The following is a 22,271-nucleotide window of genomic DNA, read 5'->3' as shown; positions in this document are numbered from 1 at the left end:
GGTCAGTAACAAGCTCCCCCTCGTGGAGGGAATTCAGCTGGAAGAATGTATTTCGTTATTTTATTACCCCAGCCCAAAAATCCAATTATTCTCAGAACACAACATGCTGGAGGCATTGTGGACATGCAACAGCAAATCATTTTCACATTTTTTGGGAAGGTCCCCGTGTGGTTCCATTTTGGAAGGAAATACATAAGGTCATGGAAACAATCTTCCAAAAGAAAATACAATTTCATTTTGCATTATTGTACCTAGGCAACCTAGAGAGTCTTAATCTATGCAAACCGGATAAGTATTTGTTCAGTGTGCTGTCGGTAGCTTGCAAAAAGGCCATAACTCGCCTTTGGATTAAAGAGGATATTCCTACCATAGATGAATGGATTGATGTGATATATAATATTTTTGTTATGGAAAGAATAACTTTTAGGCTAAAGTGCCAGGCGGACTCTTTTGAAGAATATTGGTTGAAATGGTTGAAATATGTACAAAATGGGAGGCCCGATTTTGTATAATGTCATTGTATTTCTTGGTTTGTTTATTCTTGTGTTTTGTTTGGTCTTGTTTTGGTCCGTTTGTCTCTTCTGTTGTTGTTCGGTTTGGTTTTGCTTTCCCCCTCACGGTGATTAAATTGAATTTGTTGTATATGTTGTATAAATAAGAAAACTAATAAAACATAAATAAAATAAAAAAAAGTGTGTGTTTCTGTCGTCATTATTTTACGCGTCGGGAGTGAGAACGGGTTGATTTCACTCACATGTGCTGTACCAGTGTACCTGCACATGTGATGTGACAATAAGTGATTTGATTTGAGAGTTCAAACTCACTGCTGTAATAACTTATAATGATTAATATAATAACTAGAATATTGGCCACATATATTTACACTGACTTTAGTCTCATGAACAACATTAGCTAATTGTTCAGGGCCCTAGAGTGCGACCAATATGGTCTTGTGATAATAACAGAAACAGATGCATCTATGTCATTATCTTTGAGCTTTTAAACTTAGCATAATTATAAAAACATGAGTATAAAAGGTGTTAAAACTCTGATGCCATCTTGGAATACTGCACTTTGTTCATGTCATTACTCATTACAACATTTCTCTCTTTCTAATCATACATCTAGATGTTATGTCAACACACATTTAATCTACATTATAAGAGTGCCTTTGTGATAAATGTGTCTTTCATTCTTGAATTAACTGGTTAAATATTTAATCTAACTAAACCATAAAGATGGAGTCAGAAGACAACAGTCACCTGAAGGGGCTGAAAATTGTAAAGACCCTACAGAACAATCAGTAAATGTGAGTAAATCTGTGATTCTGCCAGTAACACACTGGGTTCAGTTTGGAGGTTGAACTCTCACTCACCAGGATTGACAGCTGTCTGTGCCACAGTTAAACTCATGCAGTGCTAATTTAAAAACTCTCAAATGTTTTGGACAATTTATATTTTTCTATCACAAAAAATACACGTCTTCATTGAAATAAACACACAGAGCAATTAATATATATTTTTAAATATAATTTTTCTTTATTTTAATTAGCAAGTGAGGGCAAAATAAAACTTAACATAAATGAGAGCAGAGTATAGTTATTATGTTATAAGCAGCCAATCAAGGTGGACAGGTAAGCTGCACCGAAGATGGGGCCCATTATGGCAAGACCTAGACCTAGACCTAGACCTAGACCTAGACCTAGGTTGCCAAGGGCACTCTGTGGTGCTTTCTCACGCCTCCTTTCCTTTCTGAACTCCCATTCAAGGTTGTCCATCCTAGCACTAATCCTTCTATTTTCCTCTATGAGGAACTCTAAACGCTGAGCTATTCTCTCCATTGGCTCACTTTGGAGCTGCTGCAGGGACAAGGTCCAAAACAGCGATACCTGCTCCACGTCACGGGTTCTATTTATGGACTCACCTGGCAACTTTAGTGATGTCACTGCTTATGTTGTCACTGTTGGTGTGACCTCATGACTCATTCATGCTATCTGAATTGTGGTGTAATTATGAGGTCACAGGGGGACGTGAATTTATTCATAAAGTTGATAGAGAGTTTGGGTCATAACTCAAAGATGCAATGATGCAGTCAAATAATTTGGAATTAAATATCTCTGAATCTGGTGTCCTTAGGGACTAGTAAAGCGCTATACAAATACAGGCCATTTACCATCTGTAAATTACAACATTTAAAGGGTTCTGACATCACAGTCATCTTTGTGACATCACATCCAGGCTCTCTGTTGTGATGTCAAATATCAATGCCAGATTCGCTTCTCTGTTGACATCACAACAGAGAGGTCGAGTCTGGCATTGATATTTGACATCACAGCAGAGAGATGAATCTGGCATTGATATTTGACATCACAGCAGAGAGATGAATCTGGCATTGATATTTGACATCACAGCAGAGAGATGAATCTGGCATTGATATTTGACATCACAGCAGAGAGATGAATCTGGCATTGATATTTGACATCACAGCAGAGATGAATCTGGTGTCCTTAGGGACTAGTAAAGCGCTATACAAATACAGGCCATTTACCATCTGTAAATTACAACATTTAAAGGGTTCTGACATCACAGTCATCTTTGTGACATCACATCCAGTCTCTCTGTTGTGATGTCAAATATCAATGCCAGATTCGCTTCTCTGTTGACATCACAGCAGAGAGATGAATCTGGCATTGATATTTGACATCACAGCAGAGAGATGAATCTGGCATTGATATTTGACATCACAGCAGAGATATGAATCTGGCATTGATATTTGACATCATGTGACACAACGCAAGAACAACAGGCGTAACACATGAACGGGTTACACATACTGAGGTGAGTTGTTGAGGATATGTCGAGCTGTCGATAAGCACGGCTGTTTTTGTGCTCTTATATACTGTTAGCCTGTTTTGCTGGCGTTAGTGAAGCTGTTTTCAACTGGATGTAACATTGTTGAACTCTGATGATTAATGAATAAACTCTCGATGTGACGACGTGAGCATGTAATTGTAACCCTGTGTTCATTTAGTCGTTTGATACCGTTTAATATCCAGTACATCTATTGGGTGTTTTATAACATGCCCTGGAATCATTTTAAGTTTTACAATGCCGGTGATTTACGACTCTTTCGCGACAGTCAACTGTGGCGTAAACTCTGGCGGGTCTCAGAGCTAGCTTATGTGAGCCAGCAGTGACATCTATACATGCAGTAGCCTTAAAATACTGATTATTTATTCTCCTGCTAGGTAAGAATTTGTGTTTTATACGTTTATTGTCACATTGTGCGCCATGTTATTGTTTCGGTGAAATGAATTTCTACAATGGCGGACTTAGACAAAATAGTGTTACTGTTAATTTGACTCTCTGCAGTGTTTAAATGCTTACATATACACACACAGTTACTGTCCCTCCACACGTAGGACTCAGTTCTGCTTCTATGCCCCATCTTTGTTTACTCTTTCCCACCCAACAAGTGCATAAATAAGATGTTAAAAACGTCATCATCATATCAAACATGATCGATTTGGGGGGAGTTTGTTTGGCACATGCTGACTGCATCTAATTATAATCAGAAGAGGAGGCGAGAGCAGAGAACGAGAGTGCAGCAGTTTGGTGAAAGGAACAGGTGAAGAAGAGGTGAGCATCCAAGAGACGAGCAAGAGGACGGTTTCAAAGCAGACATTATGGCACAATAAAAGCTGTAAGAGCAGAGATTCATTCATATCTTTACTATTTTTCTTTAGCTTTTACTCCCGCTGCTTACAATAAATCCGAGATAAAGAACAAACAAGAACAACTCACATGGCATTGATTGTTTAGTTCAGTGTCACTCTGTGATTGTTTGACATTTCATATAAATGTGACTCTAAAATATAGCCAATAATAAAAAGCTGCTGTTACTGAGTGAAACTTGAAGGATTATGATAAACTTCAGTTCTTACTGAATCTGTAACATTGCTTTTTTTAAAATTGTTAAATGACTTTTGTGTCACTGTGCACAGTGAAAAGCTCACCTGATGTAGTGGTGAGGCCATGTTCACCACTAGATGGAGACAACCTGGCACAGGTATTTTCTATACACTAAATTTCACACTGAAAAGCCTTGGTGGGAATTTTTGTTTCATAGAAAGTAAAGGAAAACATGTCTTGAGGTCTTTTTCCAGTGTTTTCAAAATTGTGTTTTTCACATACACATCAAAACTTCACACAGACAAACACACACACAAAACAACAAAATATGTCAAATTACATATTTTGTTGACTATTTTGTTGACTATGCACCCCTACCCATAATAAATGGGTAGGGGTGCATAGTCAGTAAAAGTCACCAAGGCTCTGCAGAGCTCCAAACCTGCTCTGCCACAGACAGAAGCATCAAAAATGTGCGCTGGGAGCTTCATGGCATGGATTTCTACAGCCAAGCAAATCTATATGTGTGTGGCCAAGAACCTTAGTCCATGTAGGGCATCTTAGCACAGTTTACTTGTGTCAGCTAGTGGGAGGGCAGAGAGGGCAGCCTTTACATTGTTTTATTGTAGAGTGACAGGAACTGCCTATGAGCTTCTAATCAAGCAGAAGTGTTGACGGAAAATCTATCAAAGGAAATACATTGATGAAAATCAAAGAAGAGAAATATTTATGTGATGTTCCATTTTCCTGAGAGCTGATTGGCTGTGATGACTCCTTCAAGTACTACATGCTACTTTGTCCTGCTAGTTAAGCCTGCTGTCTGTTCTCAGGCCTCCTCCTGTTTCACTGCCATATATCCACCACCAGAGGGCTCCACTGACCTGCCTGCTGACATCAGAGCACACCCCTGTGTCATGTGACCTGGCAGGAGTAGCAAAGCTGGACTCAGACCTGGCCAGGCAAGTTCAAAGGCAGCTGTGGTAGAGAGAGTATATGGGCTCAAATTGTGGTCATAAATATTTTGTACTTGTAAATCAGGATTTGTGTGTGTATGGGATCAGAACGATGCCACCTTGAAATGAAACCGAAAAAAATATTGAAACTGAAAAAAATATTGAAACAGAAATAAATGTACAGCGCGGCTGCAGTCACGGACAAACTTGCATGTGTCTGTTCGGGAATGGCAGATGCTGAGAGGTCCAGCGTTTACATTACCGGCTATTTCAAAGTGACAGCCTGAGGTGTTCTTCAGTAAATTGGACTACCAGACAGGAGGACCTGAGGCCCCACCGTATTATTTTCGGTAAGTTAAATGTGTGTGTAAGCTAATCCGTAACTTAGGTCCTTAGGTGAGCACTCGGCTGTCGGGGAAACTTGTTTTGTAAAGTTCGTTTAGCTAACCCGTGCAGGTGAATGAATTTACCCTGACTAAAGAAATCAAGAGAAACGCACCGGGCTGCTCAGTGACTAACCACGGTTACTGTACTTTCTTTATGAGTATTATACTGTAAGAGCAACAGGCTGGACTCTGCTTCTGCTCCTGTGCAGAGCTGATTATTAAATATGTGCAAACAGCAGCATGTTTTCTGTCGCTTTCCACATGTGGAACGACATTAACGCCAACTTTTAAAAACCTGGCACTTCAGTAACCCCTCATTAGTCAATAGCTACGGATTAAATAGCAAAGCCCGATACTTATGTACTGAAACCAACTACTTCCGCTTGGCAGCTTAAGTTAAAATGTTAATTTTTTCCTCTGATTATTTTTTTAGCACTGACTCTGTATATTTTTTGTTTGTTGCAAATATTCAGGTTAAAAAACTGTCCGAATTATATTTAATGAGGTATGTTCACAAAGTCACATGTGCAGTACTCTGTATAGCTTGCATCCTTTAGGACAAATAATTTGAAGCATTAATATTTCTTGTTCAATACTGAGCTGATAACACCTCCGTATTGTCATGGCCCTGGGTCATGTGACCCAGTATTCTGAGTTTCTTGGTGTTTTGTTATTCTTTTTAGTCTAGTTTCATTTCGGTTTATCTAGTTCAGGGGTGCCCAATCCCGGTCCTCGAGAGCTACCGTCCTGCAGCTTTTAGATGCATCCCTACTCCAACACAGCTGAATCAAATGGTTTGATTACCTCTTCAGCATGCCATCGTGTTTGGCAAAGGCCTGATAACAAGCCATTCATTTGATTCAGCTGTGTTGGAGTAGGGATGCATCTAAAAGCTGCAGGACGGTAGCTCTCGAGGACCGGGATTGGGCACCCCTGATCTAGTTACATTCTGCCATGTTTCATGTCCAAGTTTTCTTTGTTTGTCAAGTTCATGTCACGTCTAATCTCCATGTTTTCTGTTTTACTTTGAAAGTCTGTATTCAATGTCAGTGTATTCAGTTTCATTTCTCCTGTCCTGTCGTTAGGTTCATGTGTGTCAGCTGTGCTCCCATGTGTGGCCACTTCCCCTGATCATCCCTCATGTGTATTTAGTCTCTGTGTTTCATACAGTCTGTGTCGCGTCGTCTGTGTACTTCCCCCCGGTCAAGTTAAGTGTTTTTCAGGATTCTGTGCAGTTCATGTTTGCCATTTGGTTTATGTTGTTTTTCATGCAGCCGCACGATGAGGTTCCGTGCAGGTCATGTTCATGTCTCTTTCGTCACGCCACTTGGTTCACAGTTTCCATGCATCTGCACAGCATTCTGTTCACAGTGATCATAGTTATGCCTTTCAGTCAGGTTAGTGTTTTTCCAGTTTAGGTTTTTGGTTAGTTGCAGTCTCAGTCCCTGTTATGTTTTGTCTACTCCCTTCTGCATCAGCCCAAATAAAGGCTCGCTTTCAGTTTAAGTTTTCCTTAAAGTGTCCTTAAGTGTCCTTCCCAGCGCTCATGAGACTGCTTTGCTGCACTGTGGTATGAGGTGCTAACCTGTTGACAGTGTTAATTTTAAAATGTATTCCACCAAAGATAATAGAAGTAACATATTCTGAATACTTTACAACTACATGAATATCCTATTGCTGTGTGATTTATTACTATTACCGAAGGTTACTCTCCATACCAACACCAACTAGATGTTTAAATCTTAATATAAATGAGTAACAGTAGGTGCACATTAGGTAAGGCTGCACTTTTTGCAGTGATCTCGTAAATAAAACAGGTCCGCGGCTCCGAACCGTAGTAAAGGGACCTCTGGCTAATACGTTGGGGTCTTTTTTTTTTTTTTTTCCTGGATCACCTGTTGAGAAAGAAAAAAGAAAACAAGCAGAAGAAGACTAGAGCAATAAAATAAACAACACCATGATGATCTATGGGAATATAACAGTAAATACTAAATGTTAAACATTATTGTGCAGCACGTAAGATCGACAGCGCACAGTGTGCTTTAAGGTAGGAGCCAAAAAGGAGCAGAGCAGCGGCGTTAAGGACGTCCTCGCCGTACCTGGGTCCATCAGGTCCTCCAGACGCGTGAGCAGTTTGGTGAGTTTCACCATTTGCTCCAGGAGCTGCGCCTGGATGACGGCAGATTCCAGCAATACCACCGTCTTTCACTCGCCCAGTTTGAGGACCTGCTGTCCCGCGTTGGTCCCAGCATTGCCCGCCTTGACACCAACTACAGACGCTCAATCCCACCTGCAGAGCGCCTGTCCATCTCCCTGAGGTTAGTAAAAGTGTTTAATACGGTAGTCCTTTATTGATACCTGTGCTAACATGGATGTGCTATGCTATCAATGAATGCTGTCGGTGTTTACTGATAGCAAGCTGTGGTACGGAGACGACTGTTTATAATATTTCTAGTGATACTCGGGTCTCATCAAGTCCCGATTTACAGTGGGGCAAAAAAGTATTTAGTCAGCCACCGATTGTGCAAGTTCCCCCACTTAAAATGATGACAGAGGTCAGTAATTTGCACCAGAGGTACACTTCAACTGTGAGAGACAGAATGTGAAAAAAAAAATCCATGAATTCACATGGTAGGATTTGTAAAGAATTTATTCGTAAATCAGGGTGGAAAATAAGTATTTGGTCACCTCAAACAAGGAAAATCTCTGGCTCTCACAGACCTGTAACGTCTTCTGTAAGACGCTTTTCTGTCCCCCACTCGTTACCTGTATGAATGGCACCTGTTTGAACTCATCATCTGTATAAAAGACACCTGTCCACAGCCTCAAACAGTCAGACTCCAAACTCCGCCATGGCCAAGACCAAAGAGCTTTCGAAGGACACCAGGAAAAGTATTGTAGACCTGCACCAGACTGGGAAGAGTGAATCTACAATAGGCAAGCAGCTTGGTGTGAAGAAATCAACTGTGGGAGCAATCATCAGAAAATGGAAGACATACAAGACCACTGATAATCTCCCTCGATCTGGGGCTCCACGCAAGATCTCATCCCGTGGGGTCAAAATGATCATGAGAACGGTGAGCAAAGATCCCAGAAGCACACGGGGGGACCTGGTGAATGACCTGCAGAGAGCTGGGACCAAAGTAACAAAGGTCACCATCAGTAACACACTACAACGGCAGGGAATCAAATCCCGCAGTGCCAGACGTGTTCCGCTGCTGAAGCCAGTGCATGTCCAGGCCCGTCTGAAGTTTGCCAGAGAGCACATGGATGATACAGCAGAGGATTGGGAGAATGTCATGTGGTCAGATGAAACCAAAGTAGAACTTTTTGGTATAAACTCAACTCGTCGTGTTTGGAGGACGAAGAATACTGAGTTGCATCCCAAGAACACCATACCTACTGTGAAGCATGGGGGTGGAAACATCATGCTATGGGGCTGTTTTTCTGCCAAGGGGACAGGACCACTGATCCGTGTTAAGGACAGAATGAATGGGGCCATGTATCGTGAGATTTTGAGCCAAAACCTCCTTCCATCAGTGAGAACTTTGAAGATGAAACGAGGCTGGGTCTTCCAACATGACAATGATCCAAAACACACCGCCCGGGCAACAAAGGAGTGGCTCCGTAAGAAGCATTTGAAAGTCCTGGAGTGGCCTAGCCAGTCTCCAGACCTCAACCCCATAGAAAATCTGTGGCGGGAGTTGAAAGTCCGTGTTGCTCGGCGACAGCCCCAAAACATCACTGCTCTCGAGAAGATCTGCATGGAGGAATGGGCCAAAATACCAGCTACTGTGTGTGCAAACCTGGTAAAGACCTATAGTAAACGTTTGACCTCTGTTATTGCCAACAAAGGTTATGTTACAAAGTATTGAGTTGTATTTTAGTTATCGACCAAATACTTATTTTCCACCCTAATTTACGAATAAATTCTTTACAAATCCTACCATGTGGATTCATGGATTTTTTTTTCACATTCTGTCTCTCACAGTTGAAGTGTACCTCTGGTGCAAATTACTGACCTCTGTCATCATTTTAGGTGGGGGAACTTGCACAATCGTTGGCTGACTAAATACTTTTTTGCCCCACTGTAATTCGATTTATGCCGTTATCAGTGTTTGAATGATAGCATGGCTGTGGTGTCATATCAATGTATGCTCTCGCTGTTTGCTGATATCAAACTGTGGTATGAGGACCACTGTGGGTTAATCTTTGTAGTGATACTCACTCCTTTCTTTTTATTTAGACCTGGTTTAATTCTGGGATAGTTGAATATTTGTATATAATCCCAGCAGACTGTTTTAGATTATATCTAATATATATCATGTAATTATCCTTGTAATTACAAAAGGTTTTATGTAAGATTTATGTTTTGTAATTTAAATCTGACATCACAAAAGTATTTTGGAATTTGAATAATGTATTTTGTAACTGCAGCATTTTGTCCAGGTTCCTTGCCACCGAGGACTCCTTCAGGACCATCGCATTCAGTTTTCGAGTTGGCGTGTCCTTGGTGAGCCAGATCACCCCCCAGGTAGCGACGTCCATCTGGGACTGTCTAGTGGACGACTTCATGGCTGTGCCTTCAACTGAAGACTGGCGGTGCATTGCAGAGGGATTCCAGGAGCGCTGGAACTTCCCTCTCTCCCTCACAGTAGAGGTTGTATCTGCGCTCCATGGAGCTCCGTCCTGAAATTGCGGAGAAGTGTGTGAAGGCAACGTGTGTTCTCCACAATTTTCTGTGCTGTTTGGACAAGAGAGGGGCACCTGCTGTGAGGGGTGTGGCACCTGCTGTGAGGGGTGTGGCACCTGCTGTGAGGGGTGTGGCACCTGCTGTGAGGGGTGTGGCACCTGCTGTGGTGGAGCCGTTGCAAGGCCTGGGTCGTGTAGCAGCAAACAACTCCTCCAGAGAGGCTGTCCTGGTGGGGGAGAAGTTCATGGCCCACTTCTCGGCGGAGGGAGCCGTGTCTTGGCAACCAAAGGAGTAGCCTGTTTGAAGTCTGAGTGACTTCCCCACAACGGCTCTTTTGAGAGCCACCCACAAACCTCTAAAGAGTGTTCCTGTCTTTTTTAATTTTTCTTAATAAATGGAGCTCTACTCCAAAATAAACTAACCTCTCTTTACTCTCTTAAAGACATATTTACATATAATTGTTACACAAAGTTTTGGCTGTCTCACCTTGTTTTGGTACAATCTGCCAGGTGTAACAATTTTTAATCATGTTTTTGCTGGAGAAGTGCAAGGTTTTAGTCAACACCATCAGACACAAAGAAATGTAAAAATATATATTTTAAATTAAGTTGTTTCAGCTATTTTGACTATTACCAGCTTCTCTGTTCTACTGTTTATGCACATATGTTTTCAAAGTAATTATACCACATTTAAAAGTAAGATTGTTTTGGCTTTTTATTATTAGAGTTAGGCAGCACGGTGGTTAGCACTGTTGCCGCACAGCAAGAAGGTCCTGAGTTCAATTCCAACATCAGGCTGGGGTCTTTCTGTGTGGAGTTTGCATGTTCTCCCCGTGTTTGCATGGGTTCCCTCCGGGTACTCCGGCTTCCTCCCACCGTCCAAAGACATGAAGCTTGTGGGGATAGGTTAATTGGATAATCCAAATTGCCACTAGGTGTGAATGTGCGAGTGAATGTGAGTGTGAATGGTTGTCTGTCCCTGTATGTTGGCCCTGCGACAGACTGGCGACCTGTCCAGGGTGTACCCCGCCTTTCGCCCTATGACAGCTGGGATAGGCTCCAGCGCCCCCCGCGACCCTGAAAAGGATAAGCGGAAGCGAATGGATGGATGGATGCATGGATTATTAGAGTTACAGTCATACATATTTTCAGAAGCTTGTATTTAATCTCCATAAGAAACGATCATATTTAGCAGCGTGAAAATTACATATTTATTTAGAAAATTACGTATTTTTATTGGAAGATCATGAGGGAGGAAAATATATGGTTCTTCAAAACAGAAAAATAAACAAAAAATCCATATTATGGAGTTGACAAGTGGTGACACATGAGTAGAAAACAGGATATTATTTCTTTCAAAATGACCATTAAACCTTAACAACCTTTGTAATATCACAAGACACATCATAACAATTCTGTTTTTGCACATGTCAAGTTCTACATCTTAATAGTTCACCAGCAAGTAGCTGCCTACTGCTCCTTGATTCCTAAAGTACTCTGTGGTTGTGTGTTTAGACGCTGCTGGACTTTCTCTCCTTTTGACTCTCTGTGCTTGTTTCCAAAACCTTCTCTTCTGCCTTTTTTTCTCTTCCTTTCAGATCACTGATGTTCTTTATTTTTCCCTCTTTCACTCTATTTCTCCATCTTTCCCTTTATGAGAAACTCAGGCTGGCTGTTAATTTTTTCTCTACTTATTTTTTGATCATCCCTGTTCCTTCTCTTTTGTTCCTCTACTGACAGCTTCCTCTTTGCTATTCTAGCCTGAAATGTACCATTTTGTAATTGCTATAATTTTTCTGAAGCATATGCATTTACACATATTAAGGATGAATATTCACAACACAAATATGTATTAAGCAACAGAAATGCTATCCGGTCTTTAAGTCTGATGTCATTAGCCGTTTCCAGGTCCAAACTCCGCTGCAGATCCCAAAGTCAAAGGAACTCTGCGGCATCACTGAGAGTTACAAACTGTCTAAATTCTTTCATCTTTAATAAAATGATCAGTGTGGCTGTTTTACCAGGTGTAACATCCAGGCATCCATGAAAACAGAATATATGAAATTTAACAGAGTTAGAAGTTAGCTCGCCGGTTTCCACCTTAACACCAGCTCTGCTATCACTTCCAACATAAATGAAGACAAAACTAAACAGCACTGGCGTTTGTAGGGTTACTGATGTTGGACTAGCTGGTATATAATGATGTGCTACGTGATTGCTAGCAACACAGCTATGTTAGCGTAACATAAACACAGTGAAACTTTTTTCCACTTGATAAAAGTTAACGTGAGGGTTCCCGATGGTTAGGCTGACAGTGATCACTGACTGTTTTTAGGGGCTTGTTCAGATTAAATAGAACAAGATAAAAAAGAATAAAAACATGTTAAAACACAACAGCCTTAATAAACACAGAGTAGTTTGGACCCGAAAGCAGGGTTCATACATCATCACTTAAAAGACCAGCTCTCGGGGCAGAGATAGCTCAGTAGATAGTGTTTGCCCCATGATCGTTGGGCAGGGCTCTAGACTAACTTTTTGCCATGGGCGTACGCGTACCGGCACAAAAGTTAGGCGCACACAAGTTTTATAATAATTTATATAATATAATGTGTTTTTCTGGATACACTGTGCTTTTTCAGCATTCAAAGATTGATGACACCGTGTCAGAGCACTGGCTATGAATTTCAGAAGGATCAGGCCTTAACTTAACAGAAAAGTTAGCAATAGTTCTTTTCCTATTACAGCTACATCCACTTCTGTCGTGCCCAGGCTGCTCACTAGGGCTGGGTATCATCACTGATTTCTATAATCCATTCGATTCCGGTTTTCAAAGTCCCGATTCGATTCAACTTAGCCTCAGACAGTCAGAAATATTATAATTCTGATCATTTATCAGTACTGACTTCATCAGAATTGTGAACATCACAGCAGATTCCTTTGTGTGAAAGTAACTGAGAATAAAACACAGAAAAACATGAAGGAGATTTTCCTGGTCTGGCTTTTTATAGCAGATAACCTTAAAAATATTCTACAATGTTCTGCATATAAAGTTTAAATTTCTTCAGTATTGAACAACAGAAAAAATAGGCTTTCTTGAAGAAAAAGACAGTAGCCGACAGCACTGTAAACAACGGTAGACTGGTGGGTAATAAGCGAATAAATAATACAGAAAACAGAGATTGGAGACGGGAAACTGTTCTTGAAGTACAGAGAGAGATAGAGAGAGAGCTAGCTGTGCATGGATGTGATTTTAATAGTCGTGGAAGCAAAACAGCAAAATTCAGTTCGGTGAATTTTGGTTGGAGAGAGACAAAACCTGCAGCTCAGAATCAGCGCAAAAAGACGTAAACACATCGCGGACCGGACGCATCAGATTCGCTAAGCTCCGACAGCGTGTCCATCTACGGGCCGTCGGGTGAGAAAGCCGAGAAAGACAAAGTTAATTCTGATGGGTCGGGTCCGCTCTGTGTTTACGTCTTTGTGTGGAGTCCGTGTACCTGCTCTGATTTGCTGTTTGGTTGTTGTTGAACTGGTTTTGTGAGCTTTAATCTGAGAATCTGGCGTTTCTGGCAAAACACAGTTATATTTAAAAGTCGATTCAGGATTTAATGAATTGATATCGCTTTATTCAAGCTACTCACCTCCCACTTCCACCTGCACTTTCAACTGGACCACGGCCAATCAGAGAGGTCCCGCCCCTTACTATCTCTGATTGGTTTAGTCCACGATAGGGACAAAATGTGTGTCTGTTGTTGACCACAGGGAAGGTTGCAGATTTTTTTTTATTTTTTTTGCTACCCGAACAGTTGGTCGCACAGGTGCAACCAAATATTTTTTTTTAGTCGCACCACTGAAAAATTTGGTCGCACTCTAGAGCCCTGTTGGGGGTTCAAATCCACCAAACAGCGGCTATCCTGAGATACCCTTGAGCAAGGTACCGTCTCTACACACTGCTCCCCGGGTCATGGATTGGTAGCTGCCCACTGCTTCACTGAGTAAATGGGTTAAATGCAGAGGACTAAGCATTTTCCTACAGGATTAATAAAGTATACATTAACTATGAGATTCAAGATCAGGCAAATTCCATAATATTCGACACATCTGTAAAGCAGAAATATCAGTAAAATGCACAGGAAGTAATATGACTGAAATAGTAATAAAAATAACTTAATATAATTAGTGAATAGGACACTTTTGTGACATTTGCCAAAATCATTAGAAAAAGGGTCAACACCGTCAGGCAAAAATCCTGATGGTGCTGACAAAATACCCTACTTTCTCTCATAGCACGTTTTTCTGACAGACGCCATCTTGTTGTTCATCAGTTGCTTATGGCCTCTACTGTGGTGTTGATGCACTATGGTTGTGACACAGAGTTTTATCAGAAAGGTATGCAATAAATGAAATAAAAATTAAAAAAACTCACCAGAGCAGTGACCTCATGGCATGTGTATCAAACAGGAAGTGGTAAAGGGGTCCTCACAGTGTAAGTTACCCACAATAATTCCTTATTTTTTTGTACTTTTTAAAAAATCTGATGGTGTTGACAGAAACTTTGGACATGTTTTGTCCCTTATCTCAAGAATCACTGATATATTCTCAAAATCTTTCATAAACTGCCTGCTTTTCAGGAATGAGGTGGTAATTCGATTTTGGAGCAGTTCTTGAGCCATAACCAATGATGAGCAGCTTTCCTCACTGTCACTGGTACGGTGCTGCACTGATGCCTTCCTGAGAGCCAATGCAAGCACAAAGAGTTAAGTCAGCAGTTTTTTGATGAGCTTTCAATATTTCCTTTAACTAACGGGGAGTGAGGTCCTTTTATCTCAGGCATGTCAGGAATACTGAAACCTGGGCTGACTGACCTGACCACAGCCTCTATGACTTCAGCATCACTGTGTCCTTTACACAAGAGGCTGACTGGCCCACAGATCTTGACACCTCTCCTTACTGTCACTTCTTGAAGCCTGTTTGCTGCTGTAGGAAACACGTTTTATGGAGCTGTCAGCTGACTCGGCGATGTTCTGTTCACTCTTTGACACACCCTGCTAATTGCTTATATTAACATCTCTTGGCTGGTCTGAGAATGGGTTGGCGTTCCCCGGACAAGCTGGAGGAGGCTTCTCTGCTTGGGCTGCTGCTGTGTTACTGCTGCATTTCTGCTCATCAGACTTACCTAATGAGATGGCTGGAACTGTTTCTTTTTGGCGAGGTGTCTGATGTCAGCTGGCAGTGATGATGATGATGCCACTCGAAGCTGCTTTTTCAAGTTTGATTCAGTTAGTCTTGAGTGGAAGCGCCTCTTTGCAAGAGTCAGTTTTGAAAAGACCTGTTCAAAGTGGTACGTTGTCCCAAACAGAGATGCAAATTTCAGGGCATGTCTCGCCAGGATGGGAAAAGCCTCAGCATGAACGTACAGTTTGTGAAAGTCCAGCAGAGAGAGGCTGTTATACTTAGCTTTGAGCTCGTAGTTGTTTTGCAGCCCAATTATTTCCACTTGGAAAGTGTCTGGCACAGATGGTTGCACATTAAACGGCGTAGCAAACATCTCCAGTTCCTTTTGGATATTCTTCACATCTTGAAACCTGTCATCAAATGCCTGAATGAGTTTTGCACAACGACTGTTGTTGTGATTTGGCGCTACACAAATAAAATTGAATTGAATTTAGAATTGTCCCTATTGCCAGTCTTGGCAGCCGGGGGTCAGTCCGCCAGGGCCTCCGCTCCTGGCCGCCACCCGGCACACAATGCACCCAGCTCGCACTGGAACGTTTCGCAGCCGAGTGTGAAGCAGCGGGAATGAGGATCAGCACCTCCAAATCTGAGGCCATGGTTCTCAGCCGGAAAAGGGTGGAGTGCCCACTCCGGGTCGGGGATGAGTTCCTGCCCCAAGTGGAGGAGTTCAAGTATCTCGGGGTCTTGTTCGCGAGTGATGGGAGAAGGGAGCCGGAGATCGACAGACGGATTGGGGCTGCAGCTGCAGTAATGCGGACGCTGCACCGGTCCGTCGTGGTGAAGAGGGAGCTGAGTGTAAAAGCGAAGCTCTCCATTTACCGGTCGATCTACGTCCCTACCCTCACCTATGGCCACGAGCTGTGGGTAGTGACCGAAAGAACGAGATCGCGGATAGAAGCGGCAGAAATGAGCTTCCACCGAAGGGTGGCTGGCCTCTCCCTTAGAGATTGGAGCCTCCTGGGCGCCTCCTGGGTGAGGTGTTCCAGGCATGTCCCACCGGGAGGAGGCCCCGGGGCAGACCCAGGACACGCTGGAGAGATTATATCTCTCGGCTGGCCTGGGAACGCCTTGGTATTCCCCCGGATAAGCTGGAGGAGGTGGCTGGGGAGAGGGAGGTCTGGGCCTCTTTGCTTAGGCTGCTGCCCCCGCGACCCGGCCTCGGATAAAGCGGATGAAGATGGATGGATGAATTTAGAATTTGTTTGTTTTATTTTATTGTGAAAGAACTATAGAGGAAGCGACCACCTTTTCGCACATGCGTAGAAAAACATCCTAATTTCCTGAACCGATCAGGCAGCCAAAGGCAACAACATGGCTGCTGATAGCGATGTGAGTTTGTTTTGTAACATGTCAGTGGTCGTGTCCAAATTCATGGGCTGCATCCTCCTGAGGACCCGGCCTTCGCGGTCTATGTGGGCCGGGTCCTGAGAAGGTCGGGTAGGCCGGAAGTAAACGGCTGTTAAATTGGACGGTCTCGCCTTCGGATTAGCGTCACTGCTGTCTCGGTGGAGTTTAATAAACTCGGCCGTCTGCTCCTTGCTGTCTAAAATATAACAGGACACTGGAGTAAACTCTCGACCATCTCACACTTCTGTTTAATCAGTTTTCTGTTTGACGTTTATTCAGCTGTGTGAAAACCAAGGAGGAACCCACCTGGGGGATTAATAAAGTTTTATTTTATCTAATCTAATAACTTTAATCTCAGCCAAACCGATTTACTCACGAACAAATAAAACACTGAAAAAAGTCCAACAATAACATTTTTAGGTTGTCTAAGTGACTTATATATCACGTTTAACCTGAGTAGCGAAAGTCTGCGGTGATCTGAATATGATGTGCCGGGAGTTGTGCCGTTCTCTGCGGCTTCAGTGACCCTCGAGCTCCCGGCTAGCTATCGAGCTGGTGGGTAGCAGACGTGTAGGGACCTTGCTCAGGGGTACCTCAGCTTAGCTTTTCACTTGATTCAAACCCCCAACCTTCTGATCCCGGGGCAGCCACTCTACCTACTGACCTATCCCTCACACACGTTTACATCGTTGAACAAGTCTGTGCCACAGAGCACGCTGCATCGCTGCATCGCTGCATCGCTGCATCGCAGCAAAGAATGGGTTTGGAGGATTTTTTTAGAAGTGATGAATTGCTGCAGCCCCAGATTACGCCAATGAACACAACATATTAAAACCAGTCTGTGTAGCACTCAGTGGTCCGTGCAGTGACAGTGCTGACATACATGCCAGTACAATGCAGTTCTGCAGCTTGTTGCTCTGTGTTTCAGTCGGACTGTTTAGTTTAGCTGGATTGTTGCTGGTTGAGAGAAACTGAAGCTGGATGTCGGGCGTGTACCAGAGATCCTGCTAGTAATGCCTTCTGCTGTTTATCTTGTGTTCAGTCAGGTGCCGATGTTTGTGCAGATCCAGCAGAAGTGGAGGCGGATGTATGCCGGAGAGTGCAAAGGACCAGGCGTGCGCACCGACTTTGAGATCGTTCACCTGCGTCGAGCGCCCGTGCAGTACAACCACCTGTCCGGCCTGCTCGACATCTTCAAATCTAAGATAGTAAGTGCTCTGGAACAAACATCTTTATATGGATCATATTTCAAGGTTGTTTGTTTGTTTTTAATAAAGAAAAATTAAAATTGTGCAGCCACAGAGCATCATGTACCCATGTTCTACAAGTATCACCTCAGCATCCTGTTCCAGACGATTTTAGGACGATGTGAATCCTGTTAAATGCAACTAATAATCATAAAAGCATCCACGAAGTGCATGTAAATGTATTTTCTAAAACATTTATTCATCTGGTTTTTCCTGCTCATGTACAGTCTCTCCTCCTCCTCCTCCTCCTGCTGTGCTCTGACAGTCACACAAAAACTGTATTCAACTTGAAAATAACACAAACATCTTATCTTATAATAAGAATATATTCTTGTAATAGTTCGTCAAAGAGCAGGTTGATAACAGTACAGCACACTGCTTAGTTATGTGAACATTGGGAAAACAGAAGAGGAAGAAGAAGACGTCTAATTCTGTGTAAATTCGGTTTCTGGATTTTTGTGGAGTTAATTTGTGAATAAAATAAAGACTGTTAGGAAGTGGATGTCGGTTTAATGATCAGTTTGTTTGAACTTTGTTTATTCCTATTCCTGGAAACACAATGGATTCCCAGACATCACGTTGTTTAACCCTTTCATGCACAGTGGTCTGCAGCTATTCAAAGGCTGTTTTCTTGTATTTGTGTTGGTGTTGATGGTAAACTTGCACAGAAACACTACACACTGATGTCTCCATACCCTTCATAAGTCAAAACCGATGTTGTCCACCTAAGTGGACATTTAAAAAATGAAGTTCAAAAATCTTATATTCATTCCTAAAGAAGAATAAAAATCCTGATTGATGTTGTCATCATCCACACATGAGGGTTAAATGTGTTCAGTATGTTCCCAGAAACAGCCGACAATGACGAGGTGTAATCCACGCCTGTACAGAGAGATTAATGCTGCAGCTTGTTACCATAAACATGAGCTGATGTCTTCCTGTTGTCATCAGGGTTGTTCCCTGTTCCCTCTGCCTCCAGTCAACATCGCCATTCGCTTCACCTACGTGCTCCAAGACTGGCAGCAGTATTCATGGCCACAGCAGCCTCCAGGTAGGCAGTACATGTCATGTCATTAATACACAAATAGAAAAATGTAATATTATTATTAAGAAATTATTAAATTTTTTTTAAATACATGTCAGCAAGTGGCTGACATCCAGAAACCCTGCCAGTGGCTTTTAGGAGTCGTGTGTGTGATGCAGGTCATGTTGTTGTTTCCTGTGGAACGATTGTACCTGCTGGTTCCAGGTCGTTCTTCTGATAAGTCTTTTCACTCGTCTGTCTGAAATCGTGTGGGGAGCGCTTGGTCGTGGCTGGTTTATCGTAAATAAATAAAAACCCTGCAGGGGCAACGCCAGGTTTATGGCCCCAACAGTGCTCACTGGAACCTTCAGTAACTTAGAAGTTCTTCTGTAGCCGATGCCATCAGTCTTAAGTGTGCAAAGGTCTTGAGAGAGCTTGTTGGTTTTACCCATCATGAGACGCTTCTTGTGTGAAACCTGGCTAATGAGGCCATAGTTGGGACTGAACCGGCTGATATTAATTTGCACTAAGTGGCAGGATTGCTCTGTAATTACTCATAAATGTGTCTTTTTGCACCTTTCTTTCTGTCCAATACATTTCCCCCGTGTCATTCTTCATTGTTAGACGTCATGTATGGACATCTATGGTGGCGCTGGGTGATATGAGGAAAATGTAATATCACAATATTTTTTTGCTATATCACAAAACACGAAATAAATCACGATATGTTTAAGTTATTTTCAACCATATAGGATCTAAATTTGCACTTATTCAAACCGACCATTCAGGATGGTTTTCTATTGTCAACATAAAAATGATCTGAATGAACTGAAATGTTTTCTTTTAACCATCAGCTGCACACAGAGGATTTTCACAGATTACAGTATAATCACAGTAAGTCTCTTTCTGTGGTCAACACTAGACTTTAACATCAAAAGATCACAGCAACAAAAAACGACGTCAAGAAAAAAATCATGAGTCAAAATAAAACGACTGAAATGAAAAAGCTGCTCTGTTGTTCCTATAAAAATGGCAAAATAAAAAAAATGGATGACATCAAATTACAGAAACAAGTCGAGACAGTGACTATAAAACAGTTTATTTAATGTTTGCTTGGTGTGCAGGGAGACGTTGACATGCAGGGTTTAAAACATCATTTCTTTTGCAGCGAGATTCATTCTCTCACCGTCTGAAACTCCTGATGTCGCCATATTTTTACCTGTTCAGTTCAGTTCAGTTTTATTTATACAGCACCAAATCACAACAACAGTCGCCTCAAGGTGCTTTATATTGCACAGTAGATCGTACAATAATAGATACAGAGAAAAACCCAACAATCATATGACCCCCTATGAGCAAGCACTTTGGGGACAGTGGGAAGGAAAAACTCCCTTTAAACAGGAAGAAACCTCCAGCAGAACCAGGCTCAGGGAGGGGCGGAGCCATCTGCTGTGATTGGTTGGGGTGAGAGAAGGAAGACAGGATAAAGACATGCTGTGGAAGAGAGACAGAGATTAATAACAGATGTGATTCAATGCAGAGAGGTCTGTTAACACATAGTGAGTGAAGAAGAAACACTCAATGCATCATGGGAATCCCCCGGCAGCCTGCGTCTATTGCAGCATAACTAAGGGAGGATTCAGGGTCACCTGGTCCAGCCCTAACTATATGCTTTAGCAAATAGGAAAGTTTGAAGCCTAATCTTGAAAGTAGAGATAGTGTCTGTCTCCTGAATCCAAACTGGAAGCTGGTTCCACAGAAGAGGGGCCTGAAAACTGAAGGCTCTGCCTCCCATTCTACTTTTAAATACTCTAGGAACAACAAGTAGGCCTGCAGTGTGAGAGCGAAGTGCTCTAATAGGGTGATATGGTACTACAAGGTCATTAAGATAAGCACAGAGGAAACTATTTCTAAGCTAAAATTCATGCATCAAATGATACGCAGCAGATAAGACGGATGTAATCAAGCTACCGATAGAAAGAACATAGTAAAGGACAAATAAAGTGTCTTTTTTTCCTCATTGTTCTATGTGTGGGCCTCCTACTTCCTCCCACAGTCCAAAGACATGCAGTTAGTGGGGACAGGTTCATTGGGGCCCTAAATTTCCCACGGTGTGAATGTCTGTCTCTGTGTTTGCCCTGCGGCAGACTGGCGACCTGTCCAGGGTGTGCCCCGCCTCTCATGACAGCCCCAAGCACTTTACATGTGATGTAAAGTGGACTTTTCTTTTGTTGCCACGTCCATGATTTAGAAAATGTTACACAGATGTTGTCCTGCTTCGCTGTGCTGAAGCGTGTGCTTCATGAAAAGTTTGAATAAGAAAATATCAGGTCAGTAACTGTTTGTGTTCCCTGTAGGTGAGGCTGTGACAGAGCTCTTTAAACTCTGCTGTAGGACTGAGTGTACAGAGGAGATTCCTGGAAGAGGATACGCTGAAGATGAGGGCAAAGGTCAGGTTCCTGGCTTTACTTGTTGAGTGACCATACTGCATTCTGGAAACGTGCGTAGCTTACTGGGAGATCTGGGCATCTGTGCTGACCCGGGCCTCAGCAATTGAACAGAAACTCTTGGATGTGTTTGTCGTCTGTAGAAAACAGTGATATCAGCTCTGCTTTGTCCAAGCTGACCGAGCCAGCAGCAACTGTGCCCATTTCCAAACTGTCTGTCTCCAACATGGTGCACAGTGCCCGGAAGCACATTCGCCGCCATCGACGCATCGATGAGTCGCCCCTTAACACCGAGATACTCAATTCTGTCCTTCTGGTAAGAGTTAATCATGTAACCTGTTTAAAAGGCATTAACTAGTCGGAGTTGACTAATACTTGACTGAGTTTTAATGGTTTCAGCTCATTTTATGAGGAAACTGATTCTGACAGAAGAGGTGTGGATCCCGTGTTAGGAGACGGTGAGCGTGATATTCAGAGCAGCAGAGACCTCGGAGCGTGTGGTAGTTTGACTCGTACTGATGTGGCTCCTCTGCTTCTTTTCACAAACAGTTTTTCCTTCCTGGTTACTGTTGAGCCCGTCACACTCAGCAGCTCGAGCTCGAGCTAAGACAGCCTTGAATCTTAAAACTACAGCCGTAATTGCATTTATGTCTTAGAGTGCTGGCCACAGATATTGATCCCATCTGACAGCAGCTCAGTAAAGCACAAGAGCGTCATCTTAAACAGGATATCAGGCAGCGTTCTTATTTTTATTGTCTACTTCTGGTCACATCCTGCTTTTGCCACTGAGCGATCAGCATCCTGTGTTTTATCATGAAGTGATGACTACGTGAGCTGCACTTGTTTAATTCTTCTAACATCTAGAAAACAACAGAGTTTCTAAATGACAGACTTATTTATTTGTGTTTGTGTCTCTGTTTCCAGATGCTGCTGTGGAGAAGTCTGACTGTAAGAATAACACTCAGCTGTCCAACTCCAGTGGGACATCGGAGCAAGAGAAAACCTCTGATTATGTATGTTTGCCTCTTC

The 22,271-nt window shown here is 42.5% G+C and overlaps 1 protein-coding gene across 1 annotated transcript; it reads left to right on the top strand.

The window, feature by feature from the left end:
* Nucleotides 1-4,365: 4,365 nt before the first annotated feature.
* On the top strand, nucleotides 4,366-22,263 carry LOC146640698 (rab3 GTPase-activating protein catalytic subunit-like; the record flags this gene model as incomplete). Its single annotated transcript, XM_085399906.1, has 7 exons — nucleotides 4,366-4,870; nucleotides 5,099-5,214; nucleotides 17,567-17,732; nucleotides 18,723-18,822; nucleotides 21,153-21,245; nucleotides 21,386-21,558; nucleotides 22,167-22,263. Coding segments are annotated over exons 3-7 (619 nt in total), but the record flags the coding sequence as incomplete, so codon positions are not given.
* Between the last annotated feature and the right edge of the window lie 8 nt (nucleotides 22,264-22,271).

The sequence above is a fragment of the Rhamphochromis longiceps genome, unplaced genomic scaffold (genome assembly GCF_057381845.1).
Source record: "Rhamphochromis longiceps isolate RC_006_pf unplaced genomic scaffold, R_longiceps_female_GT1.1 unmapped_scaffold_3, whole genome shotgun sequence".
In the NCBI taxonomy this organism is placed as follows: Eukaryota; Metazoa; Chordata; class Actinopteri; order Cichliformes; family Cichlidae; genus Rhamphochromis; species Rhamphochromis longiceps.
The sequence above is the reverse complement of the archived record's forward strand: the minus strand, read 5'-3'. Positions and strand labels throughout refer to the sequence as shown.